This window comes from Mixophyes fleayi, chromosome 3, assembly GCF_038048845.1.
Source record: "Mixophyes fleayi isolate aMixFle1 chromosome 3, aMixFle1.hap1, whole genome shotgun sequence".
NCBI classification, from domain to species: Eukaryota; Metazoa; Chordata; class Amphibia; order Anura; family Limnodynastidae; genus Mixophyes; species Mixophyes fleayi.
The window spans coordinates 75,963,845-75,981,398 of NC_134404.1; the positions used below are offsets into that span (position 1 = coordinate 75,963,845).

General features: G+C 40.6%; 1 protein-coding gene across 2 annotated transcripts in view; it reads left to right on the forward strand.

Moving 5' to 3' along the window:
- Positions 1 to 904: 904 nt before the first annotated feature.
- The window catches only part of EPHA4 (EPH receptor A4), a 51,471-nt gene continuing 34,821 nt past the window's right edge, over positions 905 to 17,554 (forward strand). For both annotated transcript variants that reach the window (XM_075201868.1, XM_075201869.1), the window contains exons 1-3: positions 905 to 1,096; positions 3,259 to 3,326; positions 6,336 to 6,999. In XM_075201868.1, the coding sequence (XP_075057969.1) occupies positions 1,006 to 1,096; positions 3,259 to 3,326; positions 6,336 to 6,999 (823 nt within the window). In that variant the 5' untranslated portion in view covers positions 905 to 1,005. The remainder of the gene's footprint in view (positions 1,097 to 3,258; positions 3,327 to 6,335; positions 7,000 to 17,554) is intronic.

Consider the following 17,554-nt stretch of genomic DNA (forward strand, 5'->3'; position numbering starts at 1 on the left):
ATGAGTGAGATGCTGCAGATTCAGATCCAAGGGGGATTATATTTTAATAGCAGAATGATTGCTTCCAGCCATGGCACGTCTGAGGCCATGGAGGAGTGATGGGAGTATGAAGCCATGCAGGAGTGATGGCAGTATGAAGCCATGCAGGAGTGATGGCAGTCTGAGGCTATGGAGGAGTGATGGCAGTCTGAGGCCATGCAGGAGTGATGGCAGTATGAGGAGGCGATGTCGGCAGCCAGACAGATCTACCAAGATCGAGTAGACATAAGCACACACTGGGGGTGCCGGTAATAGCACAATCTGGGGTTGTATTTAAACAAGGTGAATTAGGGGGTTGTGCATAGAGGAAATGACTGTACTTGGGTATTGCTCAGGTCAGTATAATAAGACCTGGAGAAGTATATGCATGAATAGCATCACACACTGATTTACATTGTGCACTTTCTACAGTGTGTAAACACAATTTGTCTATCATCACAATGTGTCTGTGTAGGTTTATGAACCATTGTAAGAATTACAATATAATAATACAATGATGCTTGTACAGCATCAAGATCCCAATATATACATTAGTGAAATCCAGAAGTTTGTGGGTTAAGGGAGTGCAGAGCTGTCACCATCACATGTCCCCATGAGCAGCATCACTCTCTCTCCCCCTCTCTCTCTCTCTCTCTCCCTCTGTCTCTCTTCCTCTCTCTCTCTCTCTCTCTCTCTCTCCCTGTCTGTCTAGAACTGACGGGCCAGTCCAGGTAAGTGGGGCGGGGCATCGTGACCCCGCCCACAGTCTCCTCCCAAGTCTCGCTGTGATTGGCTAGCAGGAGGTTGAGTGACGGAATGAAGCCGGACGGGGGAGAAGGAGACCTGAAGCCCAGCCTCCCTGGCAATGTCTTGCAGCTGCACTAAAACTTAAAGCATTTATTCCACTGGGATATTGAAGGGAACTGGAGCTGGCACAGTGCGTGCAGTCATCATCATCCTTCCACATCTTCCCCTCCAGCAGCCACCATGGCTGGGATTGTACATTGCATATTGTTTTCTCTGCTATTTGGGGTCTGTTCAGCAGTTACAGGATCTAGGGTTTACCCAGCCAGCGAAGGTAAGGATAGGATCTCTGCTGCTCCTGCTTGGAATCTTGTGGCGTTATGTGCACTTAGCTCTTTGGGGCCAGGGTTCTGGAGCGGTGACCCCCCAGCTGTTCACAGACATCAAGGTGGATCTATGGAGTTTTTTTTTTACAGGATCGAGCTGCGAAAGTTTCTTCCTGGATAAGGTTTACTCCAAAGTACACTTTATTTTTGGTTGCCTGTGGATGGAAATGAAGTTGGATGTCGCTCCGGATACTGCCTTCTGGTGTTCTGTTTAGTTGTGCCTGTATTAATGCCGGTAACCTGGCAGGGCTGCACGATGCTTATGTGGATTCCTGGATAGGAGTCGTGTCGTGCCCTTGGTGCTGTGTATGTGTGAGTGTGCATATGTGTGAGTGTGCATAAGTGAGTGTGCATGCAGGGCTGCAGCAGGCTGTGATCATGTACCGGGGTACACCTTGTACATAGTGGGAACTTTGTCTTATTGCTCTCAGTTTCTTTTAGTGTATAACTATATAACCACTGCACTGACTGTAACAGTTGCGTCTTAGTAAATATTACTCCGCGAGCCCCTAGTTAATTGTGGTGGAAAACTGAATATATAAGTGTATATAAGTGTGCACAGCGCACGGAGACGGCGGCATCTGCGCCTGGTTCTGTGCGCTAACATCCAGCACTCATTGATAACATGTAGCCTCTGCGTCTGGTTGTGCGCTAATATCTAGTACTCAGTGGTTACATGTAGCCTCTTTACCTTTTGCTATGGCCGTTTATGGCATCGTTCAGACACCTCACAGAAGAGCCATTTCTATATGCTGGATGCACTTACTGCAAAATGCATGATGTATGAACTGTATAACGCGCAGTCTGTTCATACAATACTTTTATAGATATAAAATAATTATGTGTCTGTGTTGTGTTTCTAAAATATTTTAAGAATTGTACTTGTACATTATATAGGTATATTTAGGTTTCTATCTCTAGCTTATTGCAAACTTTAAGCACATATTACCCTGTATACCTTCTATATCTACATTAGAGTCTGTAATGGGTACAGTGTGTGGATGCTCAGGTATTACTGCCTTCAGATGTGTATATTTATGTCCCTGCTAATCTTACCTGCCATAAAGTTGCACTAGACGCTCAGTATTACACACACAGAAGGAATAATGCCGCTTTGAATGCTGATCACGTCTTCCTTTCTCTCTCCCCTTATTCCCTGTATTTGTATAAATTGATCCCCATTGTTCTCCTTGTATCCCTAAATTACCTTATAAGAACCAAAATGAAGGTAGATTGTGGTGCTCTAGAGTCTGGGTTTTGATTTTTTTTTCCTGAAATAAGGAGAAATTGGGAAATGGAACAATTTTAAGTATAGTGAAAAAATGACAACCAGGAGTCACATCATCATCCAGAAGGCAGAGAAAGGGTTAATCATCACATTTATATGACATATTCTGCAAAACATAGATACCTGAAATAGTATTAAATATGAATAAAATAAATGTGTGTGATTTAGTACCTGATGAAATAAATCTGAATAATATCTATCTATCGATCTATCTATCTATCTATCTATCTATCTATCTATCTATCTATCTTTCCAAACCAACAGGGGTGTTACAAAAATTGGATGTAGCAATGTATTACTGCAGCTGTAGGGATGACTGATGGATTGTAACTATATCTTGTGAATTTCGCCATATGGTCTATTGCAATTTAATTTTTCTGCAATGTTTCATTATAAACAAGTGTTAACCAAGAGAGTTAAATTAAAGTCCTTTAACTCGATGGTTAGGCTACCTGCTGTTACTGCAGGAGCGTATGTACAAGTGACATAACATAATGGACTTAAATGTCATAGTGATTGCACAAATGCATTTATTATGGTATAGATATCAAGATTTTCTCAGATATTGAATCGTTGGCTAACAAAACAGCATGTATTAGTATACCTATATTTTAACACCGTTCAGAATGCATATAGGTGTGTATGGCTATGACAGTATATGTGATTCAGACATGTATGTTTAAGTGAGAAGTGCATATTTATAGCATGACTGAATACTTGGTTTGCTATATACATCTAGTATTCCAAGATGGAGCACCGAGAGTATTGCGTACCAATCTCCATACATGTCACTCACAGGTATACATGCTCTTCTCTTTTCAGTTACCCTTTTGGATTCCAGGTCTGTACAAGGAGAACTTGGCTGGATAGCTAGTCCTTTAGAAGGAGGGGTAAGTTCTTGATTTTGCACAATTAGGAGACTGTAATGGGATGATTGGCTCTTTATGTCAGTTCTGAGAGGCTCATTTTTGGTTGATTGTGTAGAGTGGCTTATTACCTCTGCAGTCCACCGTATCAGTTACCTTTTGTGGGGCTGAAACTTAATATGTTAGAGGGGTAACCATCACTGACTGACTAATGACTAGAAAGGAAAAAATGAAAAGTTTTTTTTACCTTTTGTAAAAAATAAGGTAGTATTTAAACGCTTACCTGAAACAAGAAACACAATACAGTTGCTAGGGGATGATAATTTGTACGGTATTTAGAATAGATGTATGGGAATTGGGTGGACGTAGATGTCCCCCCACTTAATATATGTATTTGCTGCATTTGTTTTTTGATATTGTAATCCGAGATATGACCCTCTAAATATATGAAGCAGTTAATCAATTCTTACTCAAGCATTATCTGGTGACAAATATCTAAGTTTGGTATTTAGCCTGTCCACGATTGAACAGGAAAAGGTGTAATAATGATCAGTACACTTATGGAATAATGTCAGAAGCTTCAATGCTATGTAAATATATCGGAAAGTACAGGGTTCTTTTATATGTATGTCACAAAAATAAGAACATGTTTACAGGGCCGTAACTAGGGCTGTGCGACAGGGGTGACCGCCCAGGGCGCAACGCTGAAGGGGGGCGCAATTTAGGAATATTTTAGGTTAATTTGGTTAAAATTGAGGGCTAGGGGGGCGGCATTTGTCTTTCTCGCCCAGGGCATTAGAATTCTAAGTTACGGCTCTGCATGTTTATTACATACAGCTGCTGTCATTGTTAGAGGTTATAAAGCACATAAGCATTGGCAAAACATGACTGAAGACTTACTCCATATTTAAAAACCAAAATCAGATTTTATGTTCAATAGCAGGAGAGATTTTTGTTTGATCAGTAATGTATGATTGTAAAGTAATGATTTGCCTCTAAACAATAGGAGACACTATGGTACCTCTCACCCGAACTTTCATTGTTCTGCTCAGGAGGACAGACATTGCCTGCGACAGTGTTCACTCTCCTCCTCTACATAAGGACTCAGTGATGACGATCATAGCAGGAGAATATAGGTCTATTGCATATTAGAAATATCTTTAAAAACTAAAGAACAAAAAATAACAGGCCCAATGTCTGAACTCCTCTCCCACTTGGTTCTGGGCTCATCTCTAGTTGATGTAATAGTCGTAGCAGATGTCAGCAGCATAGGATTCTGGATGACTGACAGGAAGCTGGCAGCGTATCCAGTGTATATTTGCCTCTTGATTGTTGTAATAGACAGTGTACATCACTTTCCTGTAGCCTATGGGGCTTTTGTGCAACACAGCCTGTCCTATTCCCACACAAGCCATGTACAGGGGCAGCACATTTGGAAGACTAAGCAACTTATTTTTGAAGGGCTAGTGGAACAGTGAAGTCCAGTGGAGGTAGCTCAGTGTGGCCTTCAGGAACAAGATAAATGGCTAAATAGACTGACTCCTAAAGCAATAAGAATATAATAGGCATAGTTTACTGATGTGGTACAGAAGTACATATGTGCAGTAACCCATAGCAACCAATCAGTGATAAGCTTTAATTGCTTCTGTGGAAGCTGGAATTATGATAGCAAATATCTGATTGGTTGCTGTGGGCTACTGCACTTTTGTACTATATTAGTAAACCATATCACATTTCTGCTTGCATGAATAAAGTGACTTGCATTTTATAGAAAAAGCATTCTTCAGGTCTATTTTATATTTAAATTGCATTTTTAGATCCCAGGTAAAAGCTGTGTTTGTTTTATATATTCTTGTAATAAACAAGCCATTTTTGATATATATTTTTTTTACTTCTGTGCACATGACAGGTATAAGTGCAATTTAAATTACTTATTACTGCATTGCTGGTGGTTTTTTTTTTTACTTTAGTGTTTGTATGCCACACATGTCTATTACACATACACTATTTACATATACCCCATCCAGCAGCTTGGGATTTGATTGCTGTAAAGCTGTTTGCAATAGACTTATAAGTTTGACATTGAATTATAAGTTGACATAATATTAATGTCTTGTGTTATTGGTAATATCTAGACTGTCAGGGCTGCAGTAACATTTAAGTGATGCTGATTTCAGTTGCCACTTTGCTGTCTCCCTGCGGATGTGACAGTTTTCTCCAATCCCAACATACGTATGTAGGCTATTTTTATACTGCTAGTAAAATATTTAATAGTACATGGACAGTCAGAAATCCTCAGTAGGTAGCGCTTGTGTTCATAATCTGCACTTTGGTTCTCGTATTAGAGATTCATAGTACCGTTTGCTAAAGTTGCGTTGTTGTAAATAAAACATATTTTAGTTAGTTGAAGGACGGAGAACATAAAATAAAAGCCTGTTACATTTTGGTTTATTAGCCTGAAATAAAAGCTTTCTTTCTACAGGGCAGAAACGTTTAATTGTTTTGTTGTTTTTTTCTGCAAAATTTAGTTTGCAGAGTTGAATTCTCATATACTAGTGTTGTAGGCTGTGACCTAATATAGAGTGTCTCTGAGTTGGGTATGGTAATATGAATAGGTGAGATTTATACAGTCTAATTTTGCTGATTGCTTCTGGCATGTCTTGTCTACTATGTGACCAACAGGCGGCACTAGAAAATAATTTTGTTAGATGAGTTAACTTCAGTCTTTTTGTGCGTTTTTATGTGCAGTGATTGCAATAGAGATCTTTGATCAATATTGGGACTGTGCTTTGTTTTATGACATTTTCTGACGGTGCTCTGAAATTGAATGTTAGTCTTCATTTATCTTGATAGCAACAGATCTGCTGTTTGAGCCTGAAATTGCGTCCTGCTGCTTAATGGTGATGAGCTCAGAGCTTCTTAAGAAGCGCCATTCTGAAGCCCATCCTGTGTCCTGTAGGCCTTATGCCACCCTAATATGAATTGCTTGAGTCAAGGGTTTCATTGATACTAATAAGGCTTATTTTATTACAGTGGGAAGAGGTGAGCATTATGGATGAGAAGAATACTCCTATCAGAACCTATCAAGTCTGCAATGTAATGGAGTCAAGCCAGAACAACTGGCTAAGGACTGACTGGATCCCACGGAGCGGGGCACAAAGGGTGTATGTTGAGATTAAATTCACTCTGCGGGACTGTAACAGCTTGCCCGGAGTGATGGGCACATGCAAGGAGACTTTCAATTTGTATTACTACGAGTCCAACAATGATAAAGAACGATACATCCGTGAAACACAGTTTGTTAAAATTGACACAATAGCAGCTGATGAGAGCTTCACTCAGGTAGACATTGGTGACCGAATCATGAAGCTGAACACGGAGGTCAGAGATGTGGGGCCACTCAGCAAGAAGGGGTTCTATTTGGCCTTCCAGGATGTGGGAGCATGCATTGCTCTTGTGTCTGTTCGTGTATTCTATAAGAAGTGTCCACTGACTGTCCGAAACCTGGCCCAGTTTCCTGACACCATTACAGGGTCTGATACTTCTTCATTGGTAGAAGTTCGGGGTTCCTGCGTCAATAACTCGGAGGAGAAAGATGTCCCTAAAATGTACTGTGGAGCTGATGGCGAGTGGCTGGTTCCTATTGGGAACTGTCTGTGTAACGCCGGCTATGAAGAGAGCAATGGGGGGTGCCAAGGTAAGAGCTCCAAGTATATGTTTCAGTATATGGTGTTGTGTAATTGAATCTGTGATAAGATGAATAATACAAGCCATTAATTAGCAGATCCCCTGAGAGGGCTGTTGACAGAAGGGTTGCACACATAAGGCCTAGAGGTCCAGGTGGCAGGGCTGGCACAGGGGGTAACTTGAACAAATGGCATGGCAGAAGGCAGCGAGACATATTCAAATGCAGGCTGAGTACAGATGAATATGAATTAACCATTCTCATATCCAATAAGGACTAAACAAAGCAAGATGCTATAGGGCACATTTATCACTTTGGATGCATCATGACCATGACACCTCTCCAAGAAACAGGCTCAGTATTAGATGAAGGTTTATTTTCAAATACATTAAATAATTCGGTTACTAACAGACACAGAACCATTTCGTTGATGACTTTTCGATTAATAATAATTTTATTCTAAAATTGTGTGTGTGTCATATAAAAGCTAAAAATAAGCGTAGTGACACTTTGACGTTGGCAAAAGTGTGCAAATATGTGAAGTGTGTGTGTCTGTGTGTTGAGCACAGTAGCTGCCTGTGTGTCATACACCTGAAAGAACCCTTGTCTTCTGTTCAATGCAATATGTATCTTGGCTCCAGGGCTACCCTAGACTAGAGTCTAGACTCTTGTACAAGGCCTTGTTTTATGGCAAATACTATTGGACCTGAGAGTACAATCTATTTTCTTCATGTTCTCTGTAATGAGGTAGGATGCAGTAATCGTGGCACACTATTTGGTAGAGCACACTGATAGTTGTAGTTCCTAGACACAGTCCTAGCCCTGGATTGCGGTATTAGGATATCTAATGGTTCAAAGAATAAAAAAACCTGAAACATGAATAAATCCTTCTTTTGGCATATATAATGTCTGGCTAATACTATGGTGCTTTCTTAGAAGCAACAGGTTGCCCATGATCCCTTTAATTGAAAGAACTGTGCAGTGCTTTTAAGTCTTGCCACCCTTTTGTGGCCCAGAGCACCGTAATCCCAGCACAGGTCTTTCAGCAAATTACTTAGGGTTCAACTCTTGTGTGAAGCATTTATGGCACCATTCTCAAATTGATCCTTGCTGAAAATCTTTGTCAGATGGAGTTCTGTGGAAACTGCTGATTAAGAAGAGCTCATTAGTAGCCTTATGAATAAAATAGACCAAGCAAACATCTCTAGAAGGAGAGATATTTATTTCACACGAACCCTCGATAATAACCAGTGTAGAAAAATAAAGATGATTTTGTCAGGGAGGGCTGGTTCTAACAGCAATTATGTTATTTTTATTTTCTTCTTTTTAGTATAAATACAGTGGCTATAAGTGTGAATAGTTCCTCCTTGATTCTTTCACTTTTTTTTTCCTTGAGCTTTGTTGGTGAAATGTTGTCTCCTGGGGTGAGCATCTACCATGCACCATTTGGTCTGGTGGGCATTGTGTCTCTTCTTACTCGTACACTTCTTGTCAGTGGTACTCTGTTGATATTAAATTATTTGCATTCATGGAATCTCTTGGGATGTCCCTCTGCAATGTCCAGGTTGGGCTCAGATCTTATATAGATAAAAGCCATGGGCATAGATTTGGTGAAAATGTATTGTCCCAGTGAGAGGATAAGAAAGACACACCAGCCTGGAGGTTGTGACCCCTGCTAGCAGGTTGTTCCTTGAATGTCCGTAGGAGGTTGGACCCAAGCAGACTGAGCACAAGAGGGAGGTCCTGAGGTCATTCAATCCCTCATCTATCTTCCTCCTGTCATTCTCTAGACACAGCCCAAGATTGATTAAGATCTCCAGTTTGACAAAGGCCTGCTGGGTCTCAGTGGACAAGGGTCAGGGCCAGGGAATCTCAAACCCGAAGGCCTTTGAAAGTCACTCCATTGGTATATGGGCTTCAACAACACATTGATCTCAGGCAAAATGCAAGCTCCCTTGGACACAATTATCTGATTGGAAAGATGTCTTCTTGTGCTGGGTATTGCCAGAAACCATATAAATATTAATAATTTAAAAAAATACATAACGTACACAAATACACATATAATACACCACTTAGCATATGTAGAAATTTCTGTAATATATAAACTGCTTTAGGGTGATACATGATGTTGTCACTTTTGTTTTGTGCTTAGTGATGTCACATAACTCATTTTTAATTTTTTTTTAGTATATAAATGAAAAACTGTCAATTAAGGTAAAATGTGCCTAATTATAAGAATCAGATCACAGAAGCAACTAAATGTATTCTAAACTGAATCTTAATGTGCCCTTGTTGTAATATAGAAGGATATTACAGGCTACCTTGGAGAGGCCGGACGTGAAGGAAATCACTATAATTTTGTCCACTTTAAAGTAGGGTGTACACTATTTTCTGTGTATACACTATGTACTGAAAAGATAAGCTATACTGTGTGAGTCCTATATAATTAGGGTTTTCTGGTTTTCAGTTTTGGGTTTTCTTACGGGGGAGGGGGGCAATTCAGTGTCTATTATTCCATATATATTTTTTTTGGGGGGGGGGGGTTGACATGCAAAAAATATGTGTTTTGTTAATGGTAGTGAGTAAGAGAGGGAACATAGTAGCAGGAGAGAGGGATGAGGGGCCTGTGTGTCAGGAGAGAGGAGACATGGGGACAGGATCCCAGGAGAGGGGACATTATACCAGGAGAGACAAGAAAGGGTCCTGGGAGAGAGGAAAAGAGATGAGGGTACAGTGTGTCAGCAGAAAGGAGACAAGAGGACATCGGTCCAGGAGACGGGACATGGTGCTAGGGGAGACAGGAAAAGGTCCTAGGAGAGGGGGGACCAGATGTGGGTACAGTGTGTCAGGAGAGAGGAGACAAGAGGACATCAGTCCAGCAGACAGGACATGGTGTTAGGGGAGACAGGAAAGGGTCCCAGGAGAGATGGGACTAGATGAAGGGACAGTGTGTCAGCAGAGAGGTGACAAGAGGACAACAGTCCAGGAGGCAGGACATGGTGCTAAGGGAGACAGGAAAAGGTCCTAGGAGAGGGGGGACCAGATGTGGGGAGAGGTGCCAGGGTAGAATAAATGTAATACCTGTAAATTTCTATCCATTGTAATTTCCCACCTTCTTTGTCATGTTATTACCACCTCAGTCTCTCTCTTTCTGTCTCACTTACCTGTGTGATTCCTCCATGCTGGATATGTTTCTTCTCACCCTGTGCAAGCGGCAGATCAGCTCCGCCACGTTGCCTCCTGCGCCCTATAAATACAGCTGCTCTGGCGTGGGAAGCAACATGGACACAGACCCCTCTAAGCTGGTTTTCATTGCAGATACTGTATTTCATAAACCTATATACAGTGTGATATTAAGATTGCAATAATATGTGTCAAATATTTTAGGTTCTTGTGCTTATATAGGTCACTAAACGGAAGTAAGTCTCATTACCAAGACACTCAATATTATTAATGTGCTGCAGAAACATTTGCTTCATAATGATTCACTATTCAATGAATAGACTAATGAACTTACAGCTGATTGTTACTACTTAAATAACAATATCTAGTCCTATGAGTTGCCAATGGACCCCTGTCTTATTCACAACTTTCAAAGGAGCAGCAGGTGAATAATATTCAAATTTGCAAACAATAATTAGCATAACTACATGTTCACACCATGAATATTCATGAATTTCATCTCCCCACATTCAGCACTGCCTGGGAAACCGTGTCTGCTCATTGCTAGTATGTACAGTATCTCCACATGCGTCCACGTTCTGTGGCCCAGTGAATGCAGATTGTCAGCTGTCTATGGAACGTTTCCTATTTTTCCATTGCATGACATGGATTTACTATTTACATATTATATATGATACATAATACAGATTGCCCCTCCGCTGCTGAACACCCACATTTCACAAAGGGATGGCGGCCAGAACCTCTTTCTGTAGTTGCTGAAGGCCTATCAGTTTGTGATCAAATGCAAATATATTCCATTCATGTATGTTTTTTTGTTTCACAAGTTCAAAACGGAGCGAGGAAGCGAGGGTTTGTCTCCAACTCCCACCCACCTCCTGAGTTTTTTTGGGGGGTCTTCAATGGACTCTCCCCAGTGTCCCCTCTTTGTCTTACAGAGCAGCTAGGGATTGGTAAGGGAGGAGGTTTGTGGTGGTTTGCATTTATTCACTTTTTAATAAGAGGCTAACTGCAGGATAAACAGTAATTAGGATGCCAAACAGTCTCGCTAAGCCGATCTACGTTTTTTTTATTCCTATCAGCGTGAAGTCCTGGCTGTTAGTTTCAAACCAGTTCATTGGTTGAAATATGGGCAGAAAAAGGGTTAATGCATCTGTACCACAAAGGGATGATTAAGTTCTTTAAGTGCAAGTTGTTTGATAGTACAGTTGTCCCACCTACATATAACTTTAACTCTTTTGGGGCTTTTTACTCGCATGCTTTCATAACTTTCTCAACTTTTTTAGGTGGCAGTAAACTTCTAGGGCAAGAGCCTCATAGACTATTATGTCAGTGTGTGAGCATTGTAGTGAAAGGTAGCAAAAACCCTCTGGAATACTCAGGTATAAGGGGGCCATAGTCACTCTGACCTCATATTTCAGCTCAAATCCTCTTACCGTGCATGCAAACACATGTGAAAATAAAAATATTTGTACTAGATGAGAGAGTAATACTTTTCTGTGTGTTTAACTTGCATTGATTTGTAATGCATTTTTAGAGTGCTTATAACGAACCTATGTGTCTGACGTGCGCCATCGCAATGGAAAATGTATATTCATCTCAATGAGACAGCATTGTAAAGGATCTGAGATGCAGGTAACAGGCGTTTTCACATGGCTTTGACTTGAACCAGGTAAACACCTTACTGCTTTGTCACAGTCCCATGGCTGAAAATGCACTCACAAACACAATGTGGTCTATTTACTAAACTGCGGTTTTAGAAAAGTGGAGATGTTGCCAATAGCAACCAATAAGATTCTAGCTATGATTTTGTAGAATGTTCTAAATAAATGACAGCTAGAATCTGATTGGTTGCTATAGGCAACATCTCCACTTTTTCAAACCTGCAGTTTAGTAAATATACCCCCATGACTTATAAGCCTGTATGTAATAAAAATACATTGCAAACATGTGTAAGTAGCCTTAGACTTTTTAATATGTATAAATTGAATCATTCACCTAACATATTGTTAGTAGCCTTAGGAGTATATTTACTAAACTGCGGATTTGAAAAAGTGGAGATGTTGCCTATAGCAACCAATCAGATTCTAGCTGTCATTTATTTAGAACATTCTACAAAATCATAGCTAGAATCTTATTGGTTGCTATTGGCAACATCTCCACTTTTCTAAAACCGCAGTTTAGTAAATCTAGCCCTTAGTGTTAGGAATACCGCCATTGACAAGTTCATTACCAAAGTGGCACTGCCAGGATTGGTGCCACTGCTGGAAAAAATATCCTCTATTTTCAGCTCCAGAGACTTTTTAGATGTTTGGAACTTTTGGAAAAAAAATAATATCTCGTGCCTACGAATAGAAACACAATGCGAGTTAGTCAGTTGTATGTTAACAAAGTTAACTAAGGGTGTGGGTGTATGGACACAAAATTATTATTTTCCTGCAATCAACTTGGTGACTTTCACTTGTGGTATAAGCATGATATATATGCTTATACCAAAATAAATAAAAATATAACCTTTCATAATTGTGTTACTGCACTACAGTTTGGGGGGTGCTGCTAGCCTAATGAATTTAACGTCAGGAGATCATAAAGGATGAATTATATCACCGGCTTTCAGCAGTTTTGCTTTGTGGCTGCTTTAGAAGGGATTTTCCAGTATCCCGAGGGCGCCCCCCAGGCTAGTCCGCCCCTCCTTATACATTTTGTTTCCCATTCAAGTTTACCCTGTGCCTGAGCAGCACAGGGAAAGAAAACATAACAGACTTCATCCACTATTGAAAGTCCGTCTCTTTTCGGAGTGTGCCAGCGATGGACCAAAACAAGAGCAGAGCCATTGCAAATAAATTAGCATGTCAATGCTCCCCCACAATCAATACTCTTACTGTTTTCCTGTGCCTAGTTTTTTTTAATCATCCCATCTGCTTTCTGTTTTTTTGGCGCTCCCCTTACTCTGCCGTGCCACCTTCACCCCTACTGCAGATTTTTGGCACTGGATAATGGAAGAAATGGTCCAGATGATCTGTTAGCTTGGAAAAGAGGATGTCTTTTTTTTTTCTTTCTACAGGCTTCCCAAGGAGCAAAGACCTTAGGGAGTAATCAAAATAAGGGCACTGCAGAATAAATACTGTCTGCCCTAGGAGTATACAAGTCAGAAGTGTGAAGACCTGTCTGGCAATGAAAGGGTTATATGTGGCCTTCAGTTTGGAGTAGTGCATTTCAGTGGATCCCCTGCAGGCACAGACAGGGTTAAATGTTGCCTCTCTAGACACAAATTGATGCAACAGTCCACAAATCTCCTTTTAAGGGAGGGTTATTTTCATACTAGCCTCCACAGTAAAGCTATGGATTTGGGGAGGGGGGGGGGTCTTCATTTTCCAGCATCAGGTAGAATGCAACAAAATGCATCCAATTTGTGGCCCCTTCCCCTGTTTAATTCTGAGGATTTTTAGATTGGTGTCACAAGTAATGGACAGTCTGTGTTCAGGAGCTATAGCCATTGTGTTTATCCCCACACAGCATGTGAGGTGTCCGGTGATTCACAGCCTGCAATCCTGGGTGGATCTGTGCTGCTCCACCTCTGAAGCTGGGCTAAGCTCCTCTATGCTTTGTCGAACCTTCCCGTGTTCTCATGCCTTATACCAAGTACATGGTTTGTGTTGCACAAAAACAAAAACTACTCCCTTCCTCTGTGTTTGTGTTGCTCTTCCTATTACTGCTACTTGCTGATAAGAATTCCTCGCTATATTTCACCTTTCAACTCCCCAAGGTGCAACCTAATAGTTTCTTACATATCTGCCTGCTTTGCTAAAGACGATTATGGGAACTGTAGGAAAAATTTATGGCACTGCTATTTTCAACAATTATTCTCTATGCACTCACAACAAAATGCTAGTTTAGAAAACATGTTACCATTTGTCTTGCAATGTTTAGGGTGGCTGCATACTGGAAACTGCAGGCAAACAGAGTATTCTGGGATTTGGAGTTTTTTATATATATATATATATATATATATATATATATATAACTATTGTGCTTTGTACTTGCCTTTTGTTGTTTTTTTTTTTTTTTCTAGTTTCATATGTGTCTGGTTGCAATAAACAAAACCCCAAGTGTAAATAGTTTCAAGCTACCTTAGCCCAACACACTCTCCACTGTTAATGTGTTCAGTAAACTGAACACCACAACATTTTCACACCTCCCACTTCCCCACGCTGTCTGCCACTGCACAGGTGGGGGCAATTACTGGGAATAAAGGGCAATTTCCTATCCACATCCACGCCTTTCTGATATATTCTTTTGTTACTGCAGAATTGACTTAAAATAAATATCTGACATTAGCCTAAACAAGGAATTAAATCACATATTATTTCAGAGGTTCAGGCAACATTCTATATGGTACACAAAAGTAAAATAATTATGTGAAAGAAATGAGTGGGACTTATCCTGCTTTCAGATTGAAGGACAGACACATGTCTGAGGAAGGAAGTTGTAGTGAAGTTCAGTATTGACAATCATGAAATCCAGGGGGTATATTTACTAAACTGCGGGTTTGGAAAATTGAAGATGTTGCCTATAGCAACCTATCAGATTCCAGTTATCATTTATTTAGTACATCCTACAAAATGATAGCTAGAATCTGATTGGTTGCTATAGGCAACATCTCCACTTTTTAAACCTGCAGTTTAGTAAATATACCACCAAGTGTATTTGAATATTTGAGCTCTGACACAGATCGGATCTCTAGGAATGGGTGTGTTCATGACAAACACACTGGTGAGGACATTTAAATAGCTGCTGGGTTAAAACAATAAATCAAGAGGAAAAGAATAATTGCTAGAAATGAAGAGATTATCCACCCATGGGAAGGCCAGGCAAGCATAAGAATCTGCATGAAGCCTGTTCATCAGATCTCAGTCCACCCGCCCTGTCTTTTCCATTTGTGATACAAAAGGGTTCTGGTGTCCATTACTCCTATTACATCCATGTATAGAGAAACTTTTCCTATTTTAAAGAGGACATCTAACCAGGACCCTGTATTTACTAGAAGTTCATTTTGAACAGATACAAAGCCACAAAACTGAGATTCACAGCAGTATTTGTACTGTCACAGTAATAAAAGAAAAACACATTCCTTGAGCATACGTTGTCTTTATTAAGTATATTATTTAAAAATGGAATTATCCTTTAAGAAGGGACAATGAGTTGCATCTAGCTATCCAGTCTAATGCTTGGCTACCTTCTGAAAGACCTGTAGGCCTCATCATTGTCTAATATGGCATCTGTGGCTGGTGATTGGTAGTGAGTGACTCGCTGATGTCCTTGGAGAGATTGTAACATTAAATCCTCTCAGGGTTCCCTGCCCCCTTGTAACTTGCCTGAGAAACCGCTGCTTCATTATCTGCCTGGCTGTGCAGAGGTTGATTTATAAAGCCCCCAACGCTGGGGGGGGGGCACCGAGCTCGTTAATAACGCAGTGAATGGAGCGATTGTATCTCCTACCAGCCCTCTGTGTGCATAAGAGATGAGCTGCAGATCATCACCTATGTGCTGCCCTGGCAGACTGCCCTAGCTGAAGAGAGGAATCCCTTACCCAGCACCGTGATAGAGATATGTCCAGAGCATTACTGTACAGAGATAGGAGAGAGAGTCCCTCATATCTTAATGTGCTGTGAGATGTATAATCAATACTATGCAGCGTTAGCTTACATTACAGCTTGTTCAGATGTACAATGCAGCCCCACACCAGTCTTCAAGGTATTTCATACTTTGAACTGAGTATGATGGACGATTAGTCCCATAAAACAAAAGATCATTTCAGATTGACAGAATGTTCTCACAGCAGCTGCTGCCATGATCTATCTGGATCTAGTAATTACATGGATGTAGACGGTCCAAGGTTACTGCATCATACAGCACATACATCTATGCGTTAGGGTTTTTCCTATCCACTGTATGTAGGACATATCCACCCACACATGTTTTCCTGACAAGGTTGGTCATGTTGGTTTGTCTGACGTTGATCAGTGGTCTTAATGCATAAACATGATCATCATGAGGGGATAATGGAAGTCAGTCAGATGAATAATATATTTATTATGGGGAAGCCCACACAGGGTTGGCGTTGAACGCCTTCCCAGGGGTCTTTGCAGTCCCCATTAGCATGCTTCACCGCTGATTGATATCAGGGGTTACTAAGGGTAGTTTTATTGTAACTGGTCACGATTTATGGTCCACCATTTTGTTTGAAAAAGTAATTACATAGAAAATACTCAAACTTTATTTATTACATTTTTCAGAGTTTCCAGAGCATAAAACCATATATCTTGCACAGGGCAGGTTAGGTAGATATTTCAGTCCATAAAAATAGATGGTCTGTAGCATGGACGTAACTAGGGCTGTGCGAGAGGGAAGCAAATATGAAGGTAGGCTCAGGGAATTAATATTTTACATTAATTTGGTTACAATTGAGGGTTTGGGGGGGTGTCACATTTCCTTCCTGGGCACTAGCATTTCTAGTAACGTCTCTGGGGGTATATTTACTAAACTGTGGGTTTGAAAAAGTGGAGATGTTGCCTATAGCAACCAATCAGATTCTAGTTATCATTTATTTAGTGCATTCTACAAAATGACAGCTAGAATCTGATTGGTTCCTCTAGACAACATCTCCACTTTGCAGGTGTATAACTCTGTCTGTCTTTGTGTGAGTGTGTGTATATATTAGGGAATTTAGACTGTAAGCTCCAATGGGGCAGGGACTGATGTGAATGAGTTCTCTGTACAGCGCTGCGGAATTAGTGGCGCTATATAAATAAATGATGATGATGATGATGATAGGTAATGTGTGACTGACTTTAATTTGGCACCTACCTCACATTCCATTCCACGTTCAGAAGACAGTAGCTTTGTCTTGGTAATACTTAGAATTATATTTCCAGATGCCAACAGTAAGATTAAAAGTAAATATTTAAACATACTTAAAGTGGGCTTGTCTCCTACACAAAATTGAGGCAGCAGTTTTACAGGTTGAAGCACAATTAGGGAAATCACATCAATAGGTGCTAGTAATTATCATTGTTTTGTTTGCCAGTACTTAGGTTTTTGCTTTCTGTAAGAACACGTGACTGGCGATCTGGGCAAATGGCTTTTATGGCCCGTAGTTCAGCAGCAGCCAAGGAGCCACAGGTTGTAAGTGTGAAGCATTTCAATGTGTCCCTTACAAATAGAAGAGGACAGGGGGAGGTTACACAGAGGCTGCGATTCCAAGAGTAAAGGTCTGGTAGAACAAATGGTTGAGGTATTTCACAGTCTCCATAAAAATGTCAGCAGGAGTCACAACCCCTTGGAAATGCCCTGAACTTTTTCTTCATTTTTATTGTGGGAGACC